This window comes from Pleuronectes platessa, chromosome 3 (assembly GCF_947347685.1).
Source record: "Pleuronectes platessa chromosome 3, fPlePla1.1, whole genome shotgun sequence".
Lineage (NCBI taxonomy): Eukaryota > Metazoa > Chordata > Actinopteri > Pleuronectiformes > Pleuronectidae > Pleuronectes > Pleuronectes platessa.
The window spans coordinates 27444939-27468411 of NC_070628.1; the positions used below are offsets into that span (position 1 = coordinate 27444939).

General features: G+C 42.4%; 3 protein-coding genes across 5 annotated transcripts in view; all 3 read right to left on the reverse strand.

The window, feature by feature from the left end:
* Positions 1–360: 360 nt before the first annotated feature.
* LOC128436763 (rho GDP-dissociation inhibitor 1) lies at positions 361–14700 on the reverse strand. Its single transcript, XM_053418609.1, has 6 exons — positions 14599–14700; positions 10214–10402; positions 8491–8574; positions 5570–5646; positions 4936–4999; positions 361–2306 (listed from the first exon to the last, which is right to left on the reverse strand). Exons 2-6 carry the CDS (start codon positions 10398–10400, stop codon positions 2107–2109), a joined length of 612 nt encoding a protein of 203 aa, XP_053274584.1. The 5' UTR covers positions 10401–10402; positions 14599–14700; the 3' UTR covers positions 361–2106.
* A 1096-nt stretch (positions 14701–15796) lies between these two features.
* LOC128436764 (THO complex subunit 4) lies at positions 15797–18530 on the reverse strand. 2 transcript variants are annotated; one of them, XM_053418611.1, is made up of 6 exons: positions 18219–18530; positions 17106–17261; positions 16879–17026; positions 16706–16769; positions 16318–16540; positions 15797–16219 (listed from the first exon to the last, which is right to left on the reverse strand). In XM_053418611.1, the coding sequence occupies exons 1-6, from the start codon at positions 18408–18410 to the stop codon at positions 16205–16207; spliced, it is 798 nt and encodes a 265-aa protein (XP_053274586.1). In that variant the 5' UTR covers positions 18411–18530; the 3' UTR covers positions 15797–16204. The 2 variants fall into 2 exon arrangements, with proteins under 2 accessions (XP_053274586.1, XP_053274585.1); XM_053418610.1 differs by having other exon boundaries at positions 15797–16225; positions 18219–18529.
* A 3246-nt stretch (positions 18531–21776) lies between these two features.
* LOC128436766 (ras and Rab interactor 2) overlaps positions 21777–23473 on the reverse strand; it is a 36590-nt gene continuing 34893 nt past the window's right edge. Inside the window, exon 13 of one of the 2 annotated variants that reach the window (XM_053418612.1) lies at positions 21777–23272. In XM_053418612.1, coding sequence (XP_053274587.1) covers positions 22946–23272 — 327 coding nt within the window. In that variant the 3' untranslated portion in view covers positions 21777–22945. The remainder of the gene's footprint in view (positions 23273–23473) is intronic. The other variant, XM_053418613.1, reaches the window with a different exon arrangement.

Below are 23473 nucleotides of genomic sequence, written 5' to 3' on the forward strand. Positions count from 1 at the left end.
GATCGCTCGCCTCAACTGATGTCACATGAGTCAGCGTCAGTTGGGGCTAAAGACTAGATAAAGTTTGGGTCGTGGAGTTGAGACTCTCCTTAAGGACCATGTCTTTGGGACAACCTTTCTGAAGACCTAAGGGGCAGCAGAGGGTTGATATTTATTACAGCAAACAAAAAGCTAAAATTTCCCCCTGCTTTTTACTCTACCTTTCAATAAAATTTTATTTATTCATATTTTAGCCTATTTCATTGTTATATATTTTCATATATATACGTTTTTTATGCCTGTGTATAAATATATACACAGAGCTTGTCCAGGTAGGAACAGTTCTACAATCTGTAAAACACCACAATGTTAGAGGCCAAGTTGAGCAAAATTTTTATTGACTGAGAAGAGCAATCACAAATGATGACAGACTATACAACCCCACCAGCATGCCAGCGTTTTATAGAAACTGTACAATGTGAAGGAATGTATGGAGCAGGAATACACCGATATCATTATCAGAAGAAACAAAACAAAACTTTTACATCCATATGTTCTGGTACAGTACAAGTCGCTTTCAGTTTAGTGTGACAGGTCAGTTGTGTTTCTCTAGTAGTCTCAAGTTTTGTAATGTGGGTTATAGTGTCTTTCTGAGAGGGTCACTGGGTAAAAACACTGAAGGCCTGGTCAGTCTTTTGTATTTCCTCCTCACTGCCAGTTTCTGTCTGTGGGTGAGGCCAGACACCGACGAGGTCTCCGGCAGCAGCAGACGGTGCCTGGCTCAGCCGCCTTCTGGACTTTCTCCGGTTCTACTCCACACTAACTTTCCTGACTGCGGGCTACAAGTTATGAAGCTATCTTGAAGGGGAGCACTGAAGGGGAATGATGTACATTAAGGCAAAGGGGAAACAAACAAAAACAATAAAGACTAAAATAGTAATGCTTGTTGCCGTTTTACTCCACATGATCGAAGTCAATGCTAAGGCCTCATGGCTAAACGGAATGAGAGTGCCAATACTGATATTCACAGGGTTTGGTTTCTTATCTCCAATTTTTCACATTCAGTCCCCTCCGAATAGGAGGTCATTTTATTCTGGGGGTGGGTGCGTGCAGCTGTATGAGAGTGACCTGTAGAAACAGTCTCTACTACAACAGGGCTAACAAAGAAGATGGTAGCGAGAGTAAGCCCTTGATATTACGTATGACTGCTCGTGCACACGGCATGCTAAAGACAAGAAGTTTGAACATTAGTCGATAGATAAGTATCTTATTTCTATACCCTTGTACTTTTACTCCCCTGTTCACTTTGGTCCCACTCCAATGTTAAAAAGAGCGAGTGGGTTAATACATTTAGGGCAGGGAGGGAGAAGCTGAAGAGCAGCTCTGAATGAATTATTTTAACAAGGCAGGTTCTGGTAATTCTATCAAAAGACAGCGAGCAAAGTAGGCGGCAAAGCCGTGGGACGGGAGGGGGGGTAGTGCGTGGATATGGTGGGGCCCGCTATGAAAACAACAGCTGATAAACAGTGATGTGAATACAGTCACGTCACACAACGATTGATACAATTATATAAAAAAGGCAAACAAAAGTTGATTGTACAGTTGCTTTTCCACATGTACTTGATACTGAGAGAGGAAAACACCATTCTGGAAAGGTGGAGGGGGGTAATCTCTTCAAGCAGCAAAAACGACTGGTAGGAAAGGAGTGGGTGGGGGTTGAGAAAGTAAGGTGCTACATGGTGCGGCTCGTGGGGGGGTGTGGGGGTGGGTGGGGATGGCAGGGTGGTGTACGATGGTAAATCGTGTGCAACCAATGAAATGATGAGCAGGTGGGGAGATGCTGGACGGAGTGGCGGGTGGGGAGGAATAGGGGTAGGGGGGCTGCTGCTACTTCTGCTGCTGCTACCAATGCTGAAGGAGACGTGGGCTGGGGTGTGTGAAGACCATGAGGCAGGAACTAAGGCATGAGATGAATGAAATGCACAACCAAGTCAAAACAAAGAAGGCAGAAATGGTCGACGCAGGGCGGGGACGAGGGCAGCGGCTGAGGAACACAAAGGGGCGGGGGAGTTTAGACTCCCTCGACCCCCCCCCCCCCCCCCCCGCCCCCAGACACGAAGGCCTCTTTTAGTCTTTCCAGTCTTTCTTGATGTTGAGGTTCCACTCCCAGGACAGGTGGTCGTGCTTGTCGTCGTCGGTGAACTTGGATTTGATGACGTAGTTGCCGCGGGCCATCAAGCCTGTAGGAGCCTCCTCCACCGTGGTCAGGAAGTCGTATTCATTGGGACGAGGCCCGTAGCTGCCAACCATGTAGTCGGATTTATCAACTGTTAACAAATGGAAAACAATGTTAACAAACTTTGTCTCCATTAGGAATGAGCAATAAGTTTGTATGCAGATTTTAAATTCCCAGAGTGAGGATTAACAAAGTCACAACCAAAGAAATCACGGATAAGCATAAAGAATTGTTCCTGAGAGGTAACCTTCTAACACTGGCATTGAATGGAGACGGTTGAATAAAGGAATAGTGTTGACACGTCTGACTCATAATCAGATATTTGACTTGGATATTATGGAAACAGGGTGAGAGAAGAGCAACGACATACAGTAAATGGTCTGCTGCTCCACTGGTATCTGTCCTAACCAATCAGGTCATCTCGTACATTTCTAACAAAACTATGAAAGGGAAAAAATCTCTGTCTGTATGTCTCACATATCTCGAGAACGCTAAATGATCCGTATTTCTAGTCTTGATAACCACTCAAAGCTCTTTAGACGTTAGTTTTTGCCATTCACCTATTCACACACAGATTCAGCAGCACTTTCTCTGTGGGGCTCAGTATCTTGCCCAAGGACATTTCGGTGTGCGGAATGAGGAAGACTGGGACTAAACAGCCGATCTCCTAGTTAGGGGACTACCCCCTCAGCCACAACCGCCCCAACAATCTCATGGGCTTCACCTTTACCTTGTGTATTGTTAAGGGCCAAAGGAAGTGAAGTGTTGCATTTGGTGCGACTGGAACACGCAATTTGTTAAATATGAATAAACTTTGAATAAACAGACCCGTGCTCTGTAGCAGCAGCAGCTGAACATTTCTACGCGGTGGCCCACGACAAAGATTTTGGTTCCACTTGCAGTGCAGCATTTCCTCGGTTGCACCAGTGCACCTAACATTTAGCTGCTCTGACTATCGCTGATTTCATACATTTACTGTGGAAGAGGTGCCTGAATAAACACTCCAGATTATCTATGGACTGTGTCCGAGTGACCTCCTAGTACATAGTCGGAAGAAAACCAGGATAATTCCATGTGAGAACACAACAGGGGATCCCCTGCTGGATTCACCTCCAGCTTCTAACACGTGACAGATGTAAAAATGATAAAAACTAGCCAAGGAAACACATATCTCCCAGTGAAAAAGCGGTGACACACAAATAGAAGACACCACACCGAGCCCCTGGGCCTGCCACGCTCCCACTCAGTCACAAACAGACAGTGAAGCAGTGACTGAAGTGACTGAAGTTTACTTTGTGTTTGTTTGATTCGCTCCTGAATTTATGGCGCATGCATTGAAACACTTTGAAAAGTCATGACATCAGTGTTGAGAACTGATACTGCACTAGTCATACCAATACTGGGTGGGGCCTCTGTTTGCTCTCAGATCAGTGTCAGGTCTTCATGGCATGGACTCCACATGAATGCGTCACATCAGCAGATCTGTAAGCTGTGACCAGTGTGGTTGTTCTCCTCTGACCTTTCTCATCAGCAGAACAACTGCTCACTGGATGTTCTGTGAACATCCCAGGAGATCAGCACTTCAAGAAACCCAGACCAGCTCATTCTGATGGTTGAACATTAGCTTCTGACCTGTATCGGCTGGAATGGATGTAAGCACTGCTGCCCAATGATTGGCTGATTAGTTCATGGCATAAATAAAATGGTGTACATATGTTCCTATTAAAGTGCTCAGTGTATGTACTATAATATTAACTGAGCCTTGTTCAGTCTAAAATCTCACATCCACATTTGCTTCTTATATTCAATGTGTTTTTATTGCTATTTCCATACTTAAATTTATTTTAAATATTTTTTGATAATTGATGAGCAAAAAAAGTCAGAGAAACAGTTGGTTCCTTAGTGTTAGAAAATATTATGAGCAATCTGATAAGAAGCGAACAGGAAGCGGGTGTTGGGGACTGCGTCGTCATAGCCACAGATTTTCAAAATGGGGCCAGCAGCATTTTTTAAGTTCTCCATTTTTAGGGTCTTGTAAACTCTGGAGTATTGTGCACACCAGACAAAAATAAAGCAAAAAAACAAACTGAATTGTAGTAGTGTGGATACAAAATACAAAATGTGAACAGACCTGTGGAGAAAACTGTTTGCAGTTGCACTCAGTGTCACATTTGAACACATTAAGCATCTAAACTTAATGTAATAAACATTTGAAGGTACAGTTTTAAATTGTGCGACGTCCACATACCTACCTGACCAGCCTACAAACTGAAAAAGGTAAATAAACCTTTGTTTGTTCGGGAGCTCATTTACATCATGCTTGTGGACACATAAGATAGAAAGACAGTTAGTTTTTTTAAGTTAAGACTTTTTGTGTTGTGCAACATCCTGCTGTCTGGTATTTAGTCACTGTCACCGTCAAACAAGGAAAGAACTGATTTGATTGGCTATACTCAAAGGAAATTTTTGTATATCCAGACAGAGATTGAATTATAACATCATTATGGAACACAATTGTTTTTTTTATTAAAACGCAGCACATGTAAAGTAAAATAAACATATATATATATAATGACATAGATCTGGATTTTAGGAAGACTAATGACAAATCATTTCCAGGTGATCATCTGATATTCAGTAATTAACTGGGCTGATAAATTCAAGCGGAGCAAACACAATTTGTGTAGGAGAATAAGAAGGGTGAAAAAGTGTTTACTCACTCTTCATTCCTTTCCTGTATGTTTGTTGCACATACTTCAGACCCGAAACAATCTCCCTGTTCACCTGCAGAGACACACCCACACATTGTTAAAGACATATTGCAGAATGACGGATGTTCTGTATTGTTGAGTACTGAGACTCCAGAAGTGTTTTTCTGGGACTCAAAAACGTCACCCACCCCTCCATCAGCATAGTGTTGAGTAGATAATGAGTTCATTTTTCAGTGAACTATCCCTTTAAGCTCTGCCTACACTATTTTCTGAGTTTTTTCTCAGAGCCCACAGCCGACCTTAGCAAAAGTTTACTGTTCTTCATATGTTCTTGCTATTCAGAAAATTGTGTTCAGCACCACATTCAATTTGCTGCCTTTTCTATGTCTTACATACTGTGAAGATCTTGGCAGAAAAACAAAATGCTTGTTACAACATGCAAACAAGCAATTTGCTAACAAGTGGATGGACTGTTCAATGACAAAAATAGCAACATCATTATTAGTGTCACATTAAATGAAACCTTACTGGTGTAGCAGGCAAGTCATATTTTCAACATGGCAACAAATACGAGGGTCATATATACATGGAATGCTATGGAACGTCATTGTGTGCATATCATTGTGGCTGCAGCAGCTCTCACCTTAAAGCTGATCATTATTTTGTATTCCACTCCCTCCTTTAGGACAAAGGCCTGCTTCTTAAAGGGTTCCAGGTCTCCTGTTCGAAACCACAGGGGAAAATAATTATTTTCATTATTATTTGCATAGCACCAAATCATAATATAGATTATCTCAAGGTGCTCTAGAAGGTCGAGACCTTAAAAATGATTATCAAAAACCAACAGTTCCCACAATGAGCAGCACTTTGGCAACTGTGGATAGAAAAAACTCCGTAATTAACTGGAAGAAAACCTCTAGCAGAACCAGACTCAATGTGGGCGCCCATCTGCCTCAGCCTTTTCCTAAATGTTTGAGTGCACCTTTAACTAGAATAGTACTCAGTAGAGTGAAACCATCTTATGCCAAAAGCCCCCTTAAATTCAATCAAGCTGCACAAAACCTCAAACACACACATATATCAACTCTCTAAATATGCCAGACAAATATATTTTCAAAAAAATGCTTTATCTCACACTGTTAAATAAAGTGATTATAAATTCCTGGATCTGCCCCAAGAAGTACATCTACACGAAAATTGAATGAGTTCTTCCTTGACCCATACCACATCCTTCTACTTCGTTTAGTGGTAATGTGTCCTGCTCACCTGCCCTCACAAACAGGATGAGCACACACATCCACTGCATAACCATAAACAGGGAGTCCATTTCTAGCTTAAATGTTTAGCACCATCACCTGAATTGATCGCTCTATACAAATAGTTCTAATGTTTGTTTTTGGCTTGTGAGTGTGACCCATCAAAAATTGCCTGTGCATATTCAGAGGGATTTTTGTGGAGTCCTGACTGTGATGTCCTCTCCCTGGGTCTCCATGTCTAGTTAACATTGCACTTAATTCTGGTGGCAACATACTCAGTACGTGGCTCCTGGCAGCTCTTAACTTTAGCCTGCAAGTAGCTAGAAGCTATCTCAAACTCAAGTCAACACAGCAACCAAATGCCAAAAGCTGAACTGTTGGTAATATTTCAAGTGAAAGGATTCTGACACTGCGACGTGCAGCAAATGTTTGAAAACAGTTTACAACCGCTTTGTAAAACCCAAACAATACCCAACTCTACATCAGACAGGTCTGCCATACAAGCTGCACTGATTCATTTACTGGAACTGACCTTACTCACTGACTAAGTGTGTATGACTCATACCCAGCAGGCATGTGAGGGTTACTGCTACTTCAAACATAAAAGGTGCATGTCATCCCAATTCATCAATAAGATAAAAATCCTTCTGAAGCCATTTGCATCATCTGCAGGAACCTTGATATAGTTTTAGCTTCATGCGTCTGTGGATATGAACTGGATGAACTGAAGCCTCTGGAATGTTACAACTTGTTAACAGCATTCATTCAGGTTATAAACAACCACCTCTTGCTCACATCCATATTTGAACTTCAGTGACATTTATTAATGTTACTGATGTTTATATATCAGTTCTGTAAAAAGTACATTTTTATATTTTTAACTTTTTTATTTTTGAATGAAAGTTAGAACATAAAGTTAGGGGGTGTACTGAGGCCGCGAAACAAACAGCAGATCATTTCTACTCTGAGGATAAAGTGTTCATGATCTACCCACTTGTATGGGTCTCAAGTTCAATCACAAAAACACTACAGTATCTTTTTTACTTTATAGTTTTTTTTATCATAAAAAGTTTCATAGTTGAATAATCAGCATCACTCTCGGATATTTGGGAGTAAATTAATGAAAGGGACTGAGGAGTGATGCAGGGGAAGCAGGATACAATGTTCTGGATGGAAGCAGATCTAGGCCAGCTGGGGCATGAGCAGCTCTCACAGCTCAAGCCTTAACTGCCAGATTGTCGCTCGAGAATTTCCCTAGTCATTCAAACCTTTGTAGACTGATCTCTAAGCAGTACGGGATTGCAACCAAAAAAAGCAGACACAGGGCTGAGTTAAGAGTGATGCTATTTTTGAATGGAACAAATATAGTTTGTGACATTGTTAAATAGTGTCACAAAGTATAGTCAGGTGATAGAGTATCATCGGGTAAAAGATACAGAGGATAGATTTCTGTGTTGAAATGGTTGGAGCACGTGCTGTTGATCTTAAGCTGTTCAACCTGGTCTCAAGTCTCAGTTCGGTTATTCATTTTTGGTTTGTTAATGAAAACATTAATTTATATGTTCAAGATCCATTATCTATCAAAATGATTTGAGGGCAATAACATGTCTACTGTATCAGGGCTCTGTGGTGTGACTGAAGACCAGTGTTTGCAAATGCAACAAAAAACTGCCACCATATATAACAAATTCACAACTGAAGCACTGTACGATTTAGTTTTGTGTGTGTGTGTGTGTGTGTGTGTGTGTGTGTGTGTGTGTGTGTGAGAATCACAGCCACTTTGTGTGTTGACAGTGATATGAGGGTTTGTGTACTTGCTTGTGTGTGAGGTGAATTGATGAGGCTTTGCTATTCCACTTGGTAGTTGTACTCTGTCGTGCAAGTAAAAACCATGTCCCGGTCTGCATGGAGTCTGCCCAGACAGACAGACCTTTGTTCTCTCATTGGTGAATCAGACACTTTTTGAATCCAATTTAAATATATATGTGTATTATGTTTGTATGAATAAAACAGAGTTGAGCTGCTAATTTGAATATAATGACGTCTTTATACAGTTGTAAGGTCCCTGTAATGAAAACAATGTTAATCTGAAAGCGCTTGTTAAACTTTGGTATTTGTTGTCTAGAGCGCAGCGAGTTATTTGCTTTTCACATACCTGTTTAATGCGCTACACCTGCGATTGTTTTTAGAGATGGTAAAAGATGTTTACCCATGCTACAAAACTCTCCACCTCTGTAGCACCAGTGCCACGTGTGAATTAAAGTTGACATACAGCCCTGTGTATACAGAAGGCAGAACAGGGACTCACCTTGCAGATCCAGGACCAGGGGGTTCGGAGCACTTTCACACATCAGCGACATCCTGGTCACTTGGACATTGGAGACACTGGGGTCTGCGACAGGAAACAGATGGTTCAATACAGAAAACTAATTTGCTCTCAGACATGAGAATCTTAGACTTATTACCCTGTAGGTTTGTGTAGGATGCTAACTTACTCCAGCTTACTTGACCTACTTCATCCTGACACCATAACTTCAACGTGACAACACTTGAGTGGAAGCATGCAGAGACTTTAGAGCAGCAAACATTTACAAGAGGGCCTGCAGCCATCCAAGTGCACAGGCTCGAGGGAGCTGGAAGCAGAACATCTCTGCAGTAGTTGGGAAAGACTCTGCATTAATTAAACTTCAGGTTATTCTCAGTCACACTGAAGAAACCTTCCATCTTCTGAGCCTGAATACTGATCCTCAGGGGCTCAACATACCAGAAAATTCTGCACCCACAGTATAATGAATGTTTGTAGAGAGTGTTAAGCAATACGAGGTGAAAGGTAAAAATGGTCCCTCAACTGTGTCTAATAAACATTAACTCTGTTAGAAATAGGAACACCTTGTTGCCTGGTTAATGTGCTCTTCTCATGCCTGAGTCTGTATTATTCACATATGGTGATTGCAGGTATCTGTTTTGTACGGGGTGGCAGCTTTTTACTGTTCATAAAAGAATACCTGAGTATTTGTCCCCACTAATTGTGAAGGTGATGGCTGCATGTCATCGATTTTGGCTCATCACCTTCAAAGCTCTGAATGTGGAGTACTAACATTCAGGGCTGTGAGTCAGCCACAGCCAGGAGACGACAGGCACCAGGATTTGACAAGGAAGATGAATGCATGGAATAAATAAAGATGACATCTTTGGTTCTTCTGACTTAGCTTCTCTTTTTAAACTGTCCCCTAAGTGTCCAATGCTAGGACTGCAATGCAGAATGGGGAGTACTTATAAATGAACCATCATCAGTCTGATATCAGAACACTATCAGATAAGAGCTGTATCAATCAGTAAAGTATCAGTAAATATATAACCAATTTATAATGACATTGTGGGTTTGGAAAGCAAATTGTGAGCTGAACTAACACACCCATTTTCTGCCTGAACTTTAAGAAAGCTTATTTAAAAAGGTGACTTTCCGGAAACTAGCTTAACCAAAAAGGTCCCTTCATATGCATAATTTTATCTGATTTTATATTTATGGGATGCTTAGTATTACCATAACTTAATATAAACACAACAAAATATTGAAAATTAAAATGCAAGAAAAAAAAATTCTGCTACAGATGAAACCACAAAACATAAGGCAAATCAGAGGCATAAATATCAACTCATAAGAAAAACAGAGAATGTGCTCAAGGTACATTTGGGTCAAATGCCATTTCACCCCTTGGCCCTTCCCCTTCGTTTTGTGGGTTCACGTGTAGGGGTAGGCTGTCCCAATAGCTGCTGGAACGGAGGGGTAGACCCACAAATGTAGTATTTTCTCCTGTCCAACGCCCCTGCTCTCACTCACTCACACACACACACACACACACACACACACACACACACACACACACACACACACACACACACACACACACACACACACACACACACACACACACACACACACACACACACACACACACACACACACACACACACACACACACACACACACACACACACACACACACACACACACACACACACAGCATTACCTGCCACAGAGATCCCAGAACCAAGCAGGGCTTCCTTATATTTGCGTAGGCTTTCATCATCCTTATCCAGCTCATGGATTTCTTGCACCGTCTTTTGGGCTGGTGGCTTGTAGTCCAACGGCTCTGGCTCCTCATTTTCGGCGGCGATGGCTGCTAGCTGCTCTGGAGTCACCTCATCCTCAGCCATGACTGGACAAAGATTATGTTCATGGGGAAGGAAAAGACATGGGGCATTAAAAGGATATAGCAAAAATATAGCAGGTAAGGGTTGAGAGGAAAAAAGAGGAATGAAAACATTGGAAAAACAGTTTGAGATGGACAACATGGCGTTAATTCTTCTCTAATTCCCTGATAGACACTTGCCTCTTTGAGGAAAGGTTGTAAATCACTGGACAAACAGATGACCACAGCAACGATGTCAGCGAGGAATGTGTTGCTGCTCTGTGAGGCTCTGCTGGTAACACAGCAGCCTCAGCATCAGCATCGGCATTTCTCATTATGCTGCTGTTGATGACCGATATCTTCTATGTGATATCATCTGTACATATTTCTCTGAAATTACATCACCGCCTGGAGAGTCGAGAATGAGGCGTCATGAATCACATGATGCAGAGCCTCTCCTTGCAGGGGTGGTCCTTCACAGGCCTAGACATTATTTAGGTCACAAAAGAAGGACTGTGTTCTTATATATGGTATTTTTATATCTCCTTACATTTGTATTGCAGTTCTCAGTGGGTGCTGGTCTCCGCCAGGGCTGCGCCTTGTCACCAATCCTGTTTGTGATATACATGGACAGGATATCGAGGCGTAGTCGTGGTGGGGAGGGGTTGCAGTTCGGTGGTCTGAGGATCTCGTCACTGCTTTTTGCGGATGATGTGGTCCTCATTGGATCATCGGCTTGTGACCTTCAGCACTCACTGGATCGGCTGGCGGCCGAGTGTGAAGCGGCTGGGATGAGGATCAGCACCGCTAAATCTGAGGCCATGACTCTTAGCAGGAAACCGATGGATTGCTTACTCCGGGTAGGAAATGAGTCCTTAGCCCAAGTGAAGGAGTTCAAGTACCTCGGGGTCTTGTTCGCGAGTGAGGGTACTATGGAGCGTGAGATTGGCCGGAGAATCGGAGCAGCGGGGGCGGTATTGCGTTCGCTTTACCGCACCGTTGTAACGAAAAGAGAGCTGAGCCGCAAGGCAAAGATCTCGATCTACCGGTCGATCTTCGTTCCTATCCTCACCTATGGTCATGAGGGCTGGGTGATGACCGAAAGGACGAGATCGCGGGTACAAGCGGCCGAGATGAGTTTTCTCAGAAGGGTGGCTGGCGTCTCCCTTAGGGATAGGGTGAGAAGCTCAGTCATCCGTGAGGGACTCGGATTAGAGCCGCTGCTCCTTTACTTAGAAAGGAGTCAGCTGAGGTGGTTCGGGCATCTGGTAAGGATGCCCACTGGGCGCCTCCCTTGGGAGGTGTTTCAGGCACGTCCAGTGGGGAGGAGACCTCGGGGAAGACCCAGGACTAGGTGGAGAGATTATATCTCAACACTGGCCTGGGAACGCCTCGGGATCCCCCCGTCAGAGCTGGTCAATGTGGCCCGGGAAAGTGAAGTCTGGGGCCCCCTGCTTGAGCTGCTCCCCCCGCGACCCGACCCCGGATAAGCGGATGACGATGAGATGAGATGAGATGAGATTTGTATTGCATGCTTCTTATTATTACTTTACTGATGATTATTTTTGACTGCCAAAGGACTATCTTATCTTATGATCCGTCACTTAGTTACATTATCCTCCAACAACTTAATGTTGGCCGTTTATTTTTAAAATTGTAAAAACCCAAACATATGTGACTCTGAGGTTTCCAACTATATCCCCAGTTAAAAGTTGATTTCTTTAGTTTTTCCTCACTCTTGCCCTGTTAAGCCCTGTGAGGCAAATTGTACTTCGTGAATATGGGCTATCCAAATGGATTATTTCTAAACAAATCTGATATTATTACAAATTGTAATCTTATAAGCAAAGACTATATGGTTAACACTCTACTTTTTATAATTTAAAACTTTATATCTTTTTGGTTTTGGACTGTTGCTGGTCAGACAAAACATGTTATTGGATGATATTACATAGGACTTTAATCAACTGTGTTGGATAATTTTTATTTTCTTTTGTTTCATGGACAAAATGTATACCTGACTGATCAAGAAAAATCATAAGTTGCAGTCAGGGGACAATAACTGTGAGCCAAGTAGTATTTGACATCAGTTTACATTACACAACAACAACAGGAACCACAGACATGCTTTCTGCAGGCACTCTTAGACAAGTAAATTGTAGCAGAGCGATAGAAAATATTTGTTTTGGAGTATCTCTGCTTTTAATTTTGACAGCAAGAGTAGAGATAAAAAGGGATGGTGCAGGACAGAGAGGAGATGACATGTAGCAGAGGACCTGAGCCAGGTTTAACCCAGAGCCACTGCAGTGTACGAGGCCTCACCTTTGATAAATGGTATGTGTTAAACCAAGAGAGCTGACAGTGCACCCCACAGTGCCAAAGTTTAAAAGCACACTCTGCTGCACAGCTAACTGTATATCTCAAATACATGTCAATTACGGATGGACACTGAAAAGCTGGACAGAGGAGACAGATATGGCTATGATAGATTTATTATCTAGAGTTGCCAATACTAATGTACATAACATCTGTAAACTAAGGCTTGGGACCAGTGACAGACGTGCAGAGACCAGATAAAGATGGCCCCATCTGGTGAAAAGTGAGTCAATGAGCAAACCTTTCTGCGGCTCTCGCCTCCGACCTGCCCAAACCTGCAGCTGTCAGAGGAAATATCTGAACCCAGTAAAGGAGTGAACTCTAACGACTGAGTGGATTTAGTCTGTAGCTAATATGTGCCTGAGCAGTTGCCAAAAACCCTGCACACAATGTCCCCTTTTCCTATTTAAGTTAGCCACTATGCGCACACATTTTTTTGCCTGAAGAAGCATTAACAAGTGATTCATTTTTTCTTATATTCAAAGTTTAGCTCAAGTTAAATAACAATGGTTGTCTATGATGAAATCTCACTTTGAATGGTGCATTTGAATAATAAAGAATGTGGCTTCAAATATCATTGAGCCTGGCTGGAATGATCCAGTGAGAATGGGTCATGTGACACAACGAGGCAGTGAAGAGGCAAAGCTCTTTATTGAACATCCGTTGGACCTCACACAATGAACTCCAGTCTGCACAATAAATGACATATATATACACAAGAGCCTAAATTTAGATCAAGGCCATTTGGAATGATAGAAGCAGTGTGTGTGTGTGTGTGTGTGTGTGTGTGTGTGTGTGTGTTTGTGTGTCTGTGGGGGGGGGGGGGGGGGGGGGTACAATCATACGTAGACAGTAGCCGATCATGAGTCTGAATAATTTACTATGGTTTCTTTAAATGTACGACTCAATCAGAGTCTTTCCAGTCTGTCATCTGCTTTGTTTGCACAGTGCAAGGTTCACAGGGACATGGCTTATGATGGAGCTGACCATAAGATACAAGGCACCGTTCAGTTCTGCAACACAAAACATCAACGTTAAGATATTTCAGGATTGGACCGGAAGCCAGTGTGACAGGCCCATCTCACCCAACTGGAATCAAACTGCTCCCTGAACAGGAGAGGAAGCTAGACAGTTCTAATTCACAGATGGGAGGCTGGAGACTGATTCACCTCTGTCTGCCGGGGCCTCTTCTGAGTGGATCTAACAAAGTGTAGGTCTGCAGAAATAGGAGCCAAGTCGCTCATGAGCAAATGTCAAGTTCACATAATGTTCAGAGAAAATCTCCACTCTTAGGAATATTTATCTGTGGATATCTGGACACATTGATCATAACAAATCTCAGCTGAGACAAACAAATCCACGTTTCCTTTAAAAACACGCTGTGCTGACATGATCGTGGCCTCTTCTGAATTCTGTTACGTCCAAATATTTCGGTCAAGAAGCTAACCGCAGCTGCCAGGGCAATACAGCAGCTGCTCCCCATCATGTCTGGGGGGGGGGGGCGGCGCATCTCTTCAGACACACCGCTGCTTCTGACAGCTCGCCGGGGTCAGCGGCAGCTCTCTGCAGAAGTGAGCTGTTCTGGGTGAGCAGGTTCATATCCGACACCGGGACTGAACTTCTCTTGACGCAGAGCCTGGCACTGGGCGGGACGAAGCCCAGACGAGGTGCTGCCTCTATGGGAACAATCCAGACAAGCTAACAAGAGCCGGCGGCTACCGTTAGCTCGACAAGTTCTCCCCAGCTGACGGGGGCAGAGAGGGACTGGGCGGGTTCGAGTGACCTGCTTCGGCCCCAGTCCCTCCAGCAGCGCGGTTTCCTCGCGCCGTTGCATGGAGGACTCTTACCTTAGTGTTTGTGGTCTCAGGTGCCTCTGCAGTCAGTGCGGTCTCTGCGCTCCGGTGCAAGTATGGCGAACAAGGGGCCGGCGCCGCCCCGCGCGCTGCACGCGCAACACGGCTCCCAGATATAGGTACGCGCACGCAGGTGACGTACAGAGCGGTGCTGCGCGTCGCCAAAATTCATGGTTCGGTGTGTATTATGTGCCCTGACGGTTTACAGAGACTCAATAACACTAGTTCCCTGTCTGCATGGTGTGGGCGTGGACTGTATACACTGGTGTAAGAGAACAGACTCAAGGGTGGGGTGACACTGATCACTCTTTGCTTCTCACCAACATTTGACCTAAGCAGACCACAAAGACACTTACAACTAATGCCTTGTTGCATTGGTCCCATGTCCGATGGGGGGGTATATGACATCGTACAAACCTGCACTTTTACAAATTGCAAGAGCAACAATATCATTAAAAAAAAGGCTAAACATTAAAAACTACTTCATTCTTGGTCTGACCTGGAGCGGTTATGGTTAGCGCCCCATGTGTCTGAAGGAGAGGTATCCCAGATCGCTCCTTTCTGCACCAGGAGGGCTGTACAACAAGCTCTGCTCCCAGTGGGACTACACACACTTTAACTCTGTGCAATACAATGGTTATTTAGCAATCCATTCTCTGTATACATTGTAACACTGCAGATATTTTTACATGTATATATTCCTTAAACTTAGGTATTGCATGCTACTTATTTGAGTCTTGCTTCTGTAATATTGTAAATTTCCCCATTGTAGGACTGAGAGGATTCAAAACTTACATTTTTCCTCTCACCTTTTTGTTTTTTTAAACCATTGTATTACTCAGTGGACCCCTTTAAGCAAAATAGTTCCAATTCATATATTAGCAAAACAGTATAGGTGTAGTTCCGCTTCCATTTGGTTAAGTTGACCTAAAAGAAATGGAGCTATATAGTAGTTATTTTACTGTACACAGCTTCCTGTCATGAGCAGATGATGCAGAGCTACTTCTTCAAAATACACAGCAGATGCTCAGGTGCCTTAGCAAGTGATGAAAAAGGCCAACAAGGCTGGTCAAGATGCTTACTTCATCAGGGGTAAATAAGAGGCTGGCAAGTAAACATCTATTATTATCAAAATCAGCTAAACTTACATGAAGACCTAAAACAAGGCATGCTCTGTTAAAAAACACTGGAAGACATTTCAATAATGTATTTATATACAAAACCCTTTGAAATACATTTAACATGGTGAGTATACAGTATCAGGTGACTGAGCTGGTGTTCATTAGCAATTTAACAGTACATTGAACAGCAAATCAAGCAACTGAATCTGATTTATTATGATAAGTTTAAAAAAATACGTCATGTTGCAGGTAATTGTCCAAACATTAAGAAAAGGGCACATGAGTTGATGGCCTAAGAGAAAAATAATCAAAAAAACGGCTCCCGGACAAATTGCTACAAAAAAGTCAAAATAATCCAACGTCCATACAATAAAACGGCTGCATAAAATGTCCAATCCACCATATCACATTAACCTGATTGTTTTTAATGTCCAAAGTGTTGTTTTAAAAATTGAACGACAACAGCATCCTCCGTTCTTCTAACTGGTGTCCATCTGAAACTAAAACACAAGAAACACGATTAAGTTATCGATAGATGTTCACTGTAGAGTTAAAATATATAAGAAATCTTTTTTTCTACTAGACTATGTACCTTGGCATTGTATGCATCCAACTGGGCATCCAGCTCCTCTGCAGAAAGCTGGGGGGCTCTGTTTCCACCTCCTCTTCCACGTCCTCGGAAACCTCCACCACCTCCCCCTCCTCCTCCACCGCCACCACCTCCTCCGCCACCACCACTTTGCCTCTTTTCGCCTCTGTCCCTCCTTTCGAACTTGGGTTGACCAAGTCTGCTCCGGTCAAAACCGCTGTTTGAACTAGAAAGACACCAAAGAGATAAGCCATTTGCAGCCAAATAAACCCCATTAATCTCCCAACCAGTTATATTGCAGCGGTTATTAAAGCAACCCAAGTGATTTCCCCAGAGTTCACAATCACTAGTCTTCCCAAAATCCAACCTACAGCCAGCCAACATGACGTACCTTTGTGTTGACGGTCTATGTTCCTCGACCTCGGACGTCACTTGCTGGATTTTCATGGGACGGCCTAATAATTAAAAAAGACAAATGTTTAAATGTGTGAAACAACTTACCGTGCTTAAAGAAGCCCCTCCAAGTACAACAATGCCGTAGTAGAATAAGACCTGATTCCTCACCATCAAGTGGGACACCATTGTAGTGCTTCATGGCTTTTTGGGCATCAGCCTTACTTTCAAAGTGAACATCTGCCGTGCCTTTACTGCGGCCAGACCGATCGTAGTGAACAGATGTTTTCTGTAATGGACCAAACTCTGCAAACAGCTCCTGGGGATAAAAGCAGAGCAGTCAGTCACATTCACAACACAAAGACGTGGCCAAAGATTCATAGAGTTTAGTGTATTACCTTGATATCTGAGTCGGAGACACCAAATTCAAGATTGGAGACCAGCAGTTTGCCGTTACTCTCCACACTTCTTTCAGGTACTGCGGTCGGTCCTCTGCGTCCACCGACATGATCCTCAAACATGTCATGCTGCCATTTGTCTGGTAACTCTCTGGGCTGTAAAGGACAAGACATTACTACAGACTTCTGAATACACAGAATTCACAAAGAAGCGGACTGGTGCAGAGGTTACACAAGAAATGTTACTGGGCTACACATTCAAAAGCATGTGTGAATGATTCTGAGATGCTTGCTTAAGAAAGAATCATTCAGTTCTTTAGTTTCTGTTTGTAGTTGATGTACTGATACTTTTGTGCAAATATTTTTTAATGAGTTATATTTATTTCCTTTCTTAAATGGGGACAGAATAAATGTGTTGTACCAGAAAAAGCACAATACTACTTTCCAACAGTTACGACAAAGAGTTTGTGATGATAATCAGAAAGTCTAGCAGTTTTAATCTAATACCTGTGACTATACCCAGGATGGTCGTGAACAGCTTAGGAATCAGGCCAGTTTACCATCCAGTGTTGGAAGGTGGATATATGATTTTCCTCGGACACAAAGAGAAATGTTCTTTCCAGTGAGATAGCGGTGGCGTCCATAGAAAGAACAGGCCCGAGGAAGCGGCATGTTCTCCCTGAGCCATTGAAGTTACCATCCAGCTCACAGTTGCCGCCACTTCACATGACTGGGGACACGACATCTTTGAAACTCTCACACTAAAGTAAAACACGCTGGATGAGTTTGGCTCACTGATCCTCCTCAGCTGACCTCTTTTGCTCAAATAAAGAACCACGCACGGCAGCCATCTTGATAAAGGAACATCCATCCCCTCGGTCGGGGACGATGTTTGAAAACTGTTTCTGCTAGGTGGAGCTCAGGAAAGTTTGAACATGGCGATAATGGAATCGACCTGCGGCTGAAAAGCAACCAGAAACTCAGTGTGGAAATGTGAAGCGATTTAGCGGCAGATATCGTCGTCCATTATAAAAACACCACGACTGATTCAAGGAGCTACAACACAACGTTATTTCAAGTTTAAGATCCATTTCAGCTGCCTCTCTTTCTTACCCGGGTGTACGGTGCGGGCCTGCTGTTTCTCTCCCGGTTGAAGTTATTCTGTCGACCCCGCGTTGGCCTCGACGATCCCCCGGCCCGACCCGAGCCCGCACCGGGCCCCGATGATCCTCCGCCGCGGCCGCTGCCTCCTTTCCTGTTCAACTTGATTATGTCATCCAGAGACATGTTCATCTTGTCTGACATCGTGGTGCTGGAGCCGGGATGTGATGCCGAGGACGAACAAAGAGCTCTCAGCGTGGAGAAGCGGTTCAGAGGTTATTTACTTCTCAGGTGGCGCGGGTGTTGAAACTACCGGAAATGAATAAATAGGATACGGAAGTGACGAAGTCGCGCCCCGCCATTTTTTTCTTTTTGAATAAATCTTTATTCAGCAGCACATACAGAACAGTTCCTTACTCTGATATTAGAGCTGCAGTGTTGATGGGAACTTTAAAGTAGGAAACATGTCGCACATAGCTAATATGATATTTCCCAAATATAAACAAAAATACAGTTTACAAACAAACTCTGTTTAACTCTTTTATATGACAACATCTATTAAACAACTACCACACTGATTCTGTTTCATATCCACTCACGATATGGTTCTACTCAGTTTAACGTGGTTCATTTGGTTTCAGCTTTAAAAACACTGTCCCATATGAGAAAATTATTTTTGAGGCAATCATGTAAACATACACATGATAAATCACAATGAGACAACCAAAGACATTCCAAGTTCTGGTATTACACATGCGAAGCAGAATAGGCTGGATTTAAAAGTTCAGGTGATAGGAGGAACAACAACATCACAAACAGAATGGGGAGAAGTGGGGATAAAGACAGACAAGATACAATTTAATTTTAGAGTGAAGATTGTTTATTAGATGGAATGAAAGAAAAACTTGGGAGAACTGTTCCACCAAAGTTCAGAAACTATGTGCTCTGAACAGAGGTAGATGAGTTTGTCAAACAGAAAATAGCTATTCATCATTTACCTGCAACTAAGACGGAAGCAAGGTATTGTTTTGGCCCTGTGTGTGTATTTGTGTGAGTGTGTGTGTGTGTGTGTGTGTGTGTGTGTGTGTGTTTGTGTGTAGACTCACATGGAGCTGTCCCACTTACACAGTGGTAGATTAACACAATTTGACGCATGACTAAATGTGTACAAGTTCTTCAAATTAATTAACTTATTTTGTCTTTGAATTGGCAAATGAAGCCTGCCTGTTATTCCTCTCCTTCCTCATCCTCTTCAAATGAGTTGATGTCCACTACCTACCTTTTTAATTTTGCCCTTGATTCAGCCTGAGTTTGTCAGGTTGATTCTTATCACGTTAACTTTTAACTTTTGTATTTTATTGTACCATTTTGACTTACTTTAAATCCATATTGCTTTTTTTTGGTTCCATTTAAAGGCTCAACTCCTGTTGTTTTTGATGTGCTATATAACAAAATCTGACTTGATTCGTAACTTACATGAGGTCCAACTTGTTTTAAATGCACCCAGGCCTCAGGTATGATTCATTCAGCCCTACAGTTACGTGAGCAGAGGAGCAGATGAAACACAAAGGGACACAAACTGTGAGAACAAAACTCAACACTGACAAAAGGGACTCACTTCAGTCTACATCTCATTGAGATCAACATCAGCATAGACAGAACAGCCCTTAAAAAGCGTTCGCAGCAGGTTCCATTGCCCATCTCTGCTCTAAAGTGTATGATAGGGCATTATAAAAAATGCATGGTACTTTTTTATGTTGGTGTCTTTAAAGACCCACTGAAGAGTCTCTGTGTCTGATCTCTAATGTGACATCAGCAGCGTCCAGCATAGGAGCAGCAGGGAGCCCAGTGACTCTGTTTGTTTCCCAGCGGGAGTTTAAGCTGTGACCTATGAATCCTCTCTAGTGTTAGGAGGTGGTTCAACGTGTTTCGGAGGACCTGATGTGGGAGCAGAGTGTGAGTGGTTTATTCTGGCTCAGCTGCATGGTTGTATCACTGCAGCAAGATAGACAATGCTGTCCTGGCTATGTGTGGTTATATGTGACACTTTAGTTGCAGCAGGGTTTGTTGAAACATATTGCAGGGGTCTTGAGAACTGCAAGGTAACAGACTGTGAGGGAATTCCAAATGTATTTTGAATGATATTACCTTAGTTAAGGGAATTGCACGAATTACAATCATACTGTGACCCCTCCTTGAAATTGTTTTTCCCCGTTAACTTGAGTTGGTTTTTCATCAACCAGCAGGTTGTGCTAAAGTTCACTACTTCACTATAGGCAAAAAGAGGATTAAGACATGCTCAGTGTGATGTGATCTGGGTGTTATTGGTTTTATCCCACATCTCCTGACTCCATATGATTGGTAAGCACTACATGATGTGACCACACATCATTCTGCCACTTCCAGAGGCCAATCACCCCATAGAAGATGTTCCCAGAATGAACAATCAACAGAGTGATATTGAATCCAGTGGCACCTCTGAAGAAAACAGAGACTTTATATGCATTTTCCATAATAAATGTTTGCCTAACCCTCTAAAAGTTCGGTTACAGCAACACTATGTCAAAATGTGGAATGTAGAGTCTACGGATCTAAAAGAGCTAAGCTTCCTCAAGAGGTTCCCTGCTTTCTCAGAGTAACACCTCCAGTTCAGTCTGTAGTTGAGCTGAACACACAGGTTTCAGGTTTCACACAGGATCCATATTTTACTATCCAGATTACAACTGATAATACTAAGTGGCACAAAATGATCAAACTATTTCACATCATGGAAATGGTATAGAGATTACTGATCCTACAAAGGGAAAAATGATAGTACAAATATGACAAATATCATACATCTGGCAACACTGGACAGCGCCCTCTGCAGGTCTATCAATCTGGAAGACTACACGTATATGAGAATAGGGCCGTTCTTATGTGACAAGTCATCTAACACTTTCCCCTTTCCTTTTCACATTCTTATCTTACCGACTCCTCCCTTCCCCTCCCTACCCTATAGATAGACGAGTCATAATTGCAATAGACTACATGCTTAAACTTAATCAAAGGAAGTTTATCTTTATGCTTTATGTTAATCTGTGGAAGAATAACAAATCCTTCAGGTCCTAATTCTGTGGCTGATTGAGGTGAGTTTTATTATCTGAGCAGTGAAGACAAACATGAGAACAAGGCCATAAATTCTGTCTGATGATCAATAGTTCCGCTTCTGTTGCATTATTGCAGCTCTGTGACATGGGTGTGTTACATGTTAGAGTCAGAGTTAGTGGTCATTGTGCCACAAAACACTTAATTATTGATATTACTTATCTCAAGAGCTGCAGAAAGGCTAACCTGAAGTTTCCCAGCTCACTAGCAGTTCCAGGAAGCTATTTTAAAAGTTGGTACACATTACATCATAATAATTTTTATATAATACCTTATGTGACTTTGTGGTTTAGGCCAGTTTTCAAAAGGCTGTAATCAATGGAATGGTCAATTATGTGATAGTTCCTGATTTTGCTAAATGCTAATACAACGTCACAGACGACAATAGTGTTTGATGCAACTCATACAACACAAAAAGAACAGTTTAAGTAAGATAACACTTTAATGCAATAATAATAATAATTCTGAAAACTATTACATGTCATTTTTTTTTGCATGAGTTTCATTCATTTGTGTATGCTGACAGTTTAATAGTGAACATGTGACCAATGGTGCATTTTAGATTCCCCCTGAGATCTTCCACTGTTCGTGTGCTGTCAGGATATTTTTCAGGTATTATGCCACAATAACATCTGATTAATATACTGTAGAACTGCCGCTTCCTCTCAAAATGATACAGCAACACCAATACAAAAATGATGATGTTGGAGTCAACACAAAGCTTTGTTTGGAGAGAATTTTATAAATTTCCAGAGTCAGCTCAGAGCTTTTCATAACAAACAGTAAAAACAGTGTTGTCGTAAGTTGACCTTTGACAAATAACTGGTATAAAATCCAAGTTGAGTCCAGCAAGATCAAATAATAATCAAGATCTTTGTCACTTAAGTGATGAAACATTTGAATATAAAAAATATTTCTACATTGAAATACAGGCTGCAATTGACCAGCAACTGCAGATAAAAACATACAAGCAAAAAAAAAAATAATTAGAACTTTTACAATAGTTCACTTGCTTCTTAAATAAATTTTTGAGCGTGAAGTTGTATATTGATGAAAGGTGACTCATCATCGGATGACAGCTGTAAACTTTCAGTAGCAAACAGTATGTTCATCATGTTCTTTTTGAAAGCACCTGGAATAACAGCAGTTAATGCAAACGTTAGTTACATGAAATGCAATATTGTACTGTCTGACCTCTGCTTTGATGGTGTTATACACGTTAAAGAACCTGAAGAACCTTTCATGTACCTTTCGACATCCCAAAAACCCATATCCCTCTATAAAAATCCGACAAGTTCAGCTCAACGTATGGTCGAACTAAATCAGATGCACACCAAGTAGACTCGGAGTTGTGTCAGTGTGACCATCATTTTTTCATTTTCAACCCATATTTGAGCCACATTTCTGAGGTGTTAGTTAAAACACCAGCACTTTACAGTATCCATCCTATCACTTCTAAATCAATATGCAGATAATTGGTTTTCTAGTTCAGACCTCCTTTAAATCTTTCAACGAAACCAACATCAACCAGCACCAGAGGAATGCCACCTATTAATGCTTTTAAGTGCAGCAAGCTGTTTCATTCTCCTCTACTACTCAACTTGAAGGATGTTTCCATTTTGCATTATAATAGGCATACAGAGGTTAAGGTTAGGCAACCTCCTGTAGACAAAGTGAAAGGTCTGTCCACGGGGTCGGCTGAGGAGCTCAGACTTGATGCGCTGAGGGTGAGTGTCTGGAGCCAGCTGCTGGCTGGTGTCCTCAGTAACCAGAAACAGTGCGTAGTTCTCTGTGTCGGGGATCTTGAATTTGTAGGCGCAGAGCGAGCTGACCTCCTCTGTGGTGGTATAAGAGTGGACGACCAAGGTTTTGGCCGTGCAGCCTGTGTCCAATTCCTGCAGGGCTACACGGAGATAGTTCTACGGAGAAATACAAAAGGTCCTGTTTTATACTTTGGCAGAAAAGAAAAAGATGAAGAATAGAAGCAGCCAGAGAAGACATGCAGTTACGTACGGCCACAGAAAAACATCAGGTGTAGTTGGTTCAATGTTCCACAAGATGGAGCTTTCTACCAAAAATATAAAGCCATAGATCCAGATGCACATGCTGTGATGTTAGTA

Coding starts and splice junctions, on each gene's coding strand:
- LOC128436764 (XM_053418610.1), bottom strand. CDS start 18,410: ATGTCAGACAAGATGAACATGTCTCTGGATGACATAATCAAGTTGAAC. Junction 16,541..16,705: donor CATAGACCGTCAACACAAAG/GTACGTCATGTT, acceptor GTGTCTTTCTAG/TTCAAACAGCGGTTTTGACC. Junction 16,226..16,317: donor TGGATGCATACAATGCCAAG/GTACATAGTCTA, acceptor CTTGTGTTTTAG/TTTCAGATGGACACCAGTTA.
- LOC128436763 (XM_053418609.1), bottom strand. CDS start 10,400: ATGGCTGAGGATGAGGTGACTCCAGAGCAGCTAGCAGCCATCGCCGCC. Junction 5,647..8,490: donor CCTGGTCCTGGATCTGCAAG/GTGAGTCCCTGT, acceptor GGTTTCGAACAG/GAGACCTGGAACCCTTTAAG. Junction 5,000..5,569: donor AAATAATGATCAGCTTTAAG/GTGAGAGCTGCT, acceptor GTGTCTCTGCAG/GTGAACAGGGAGATTGTTTC.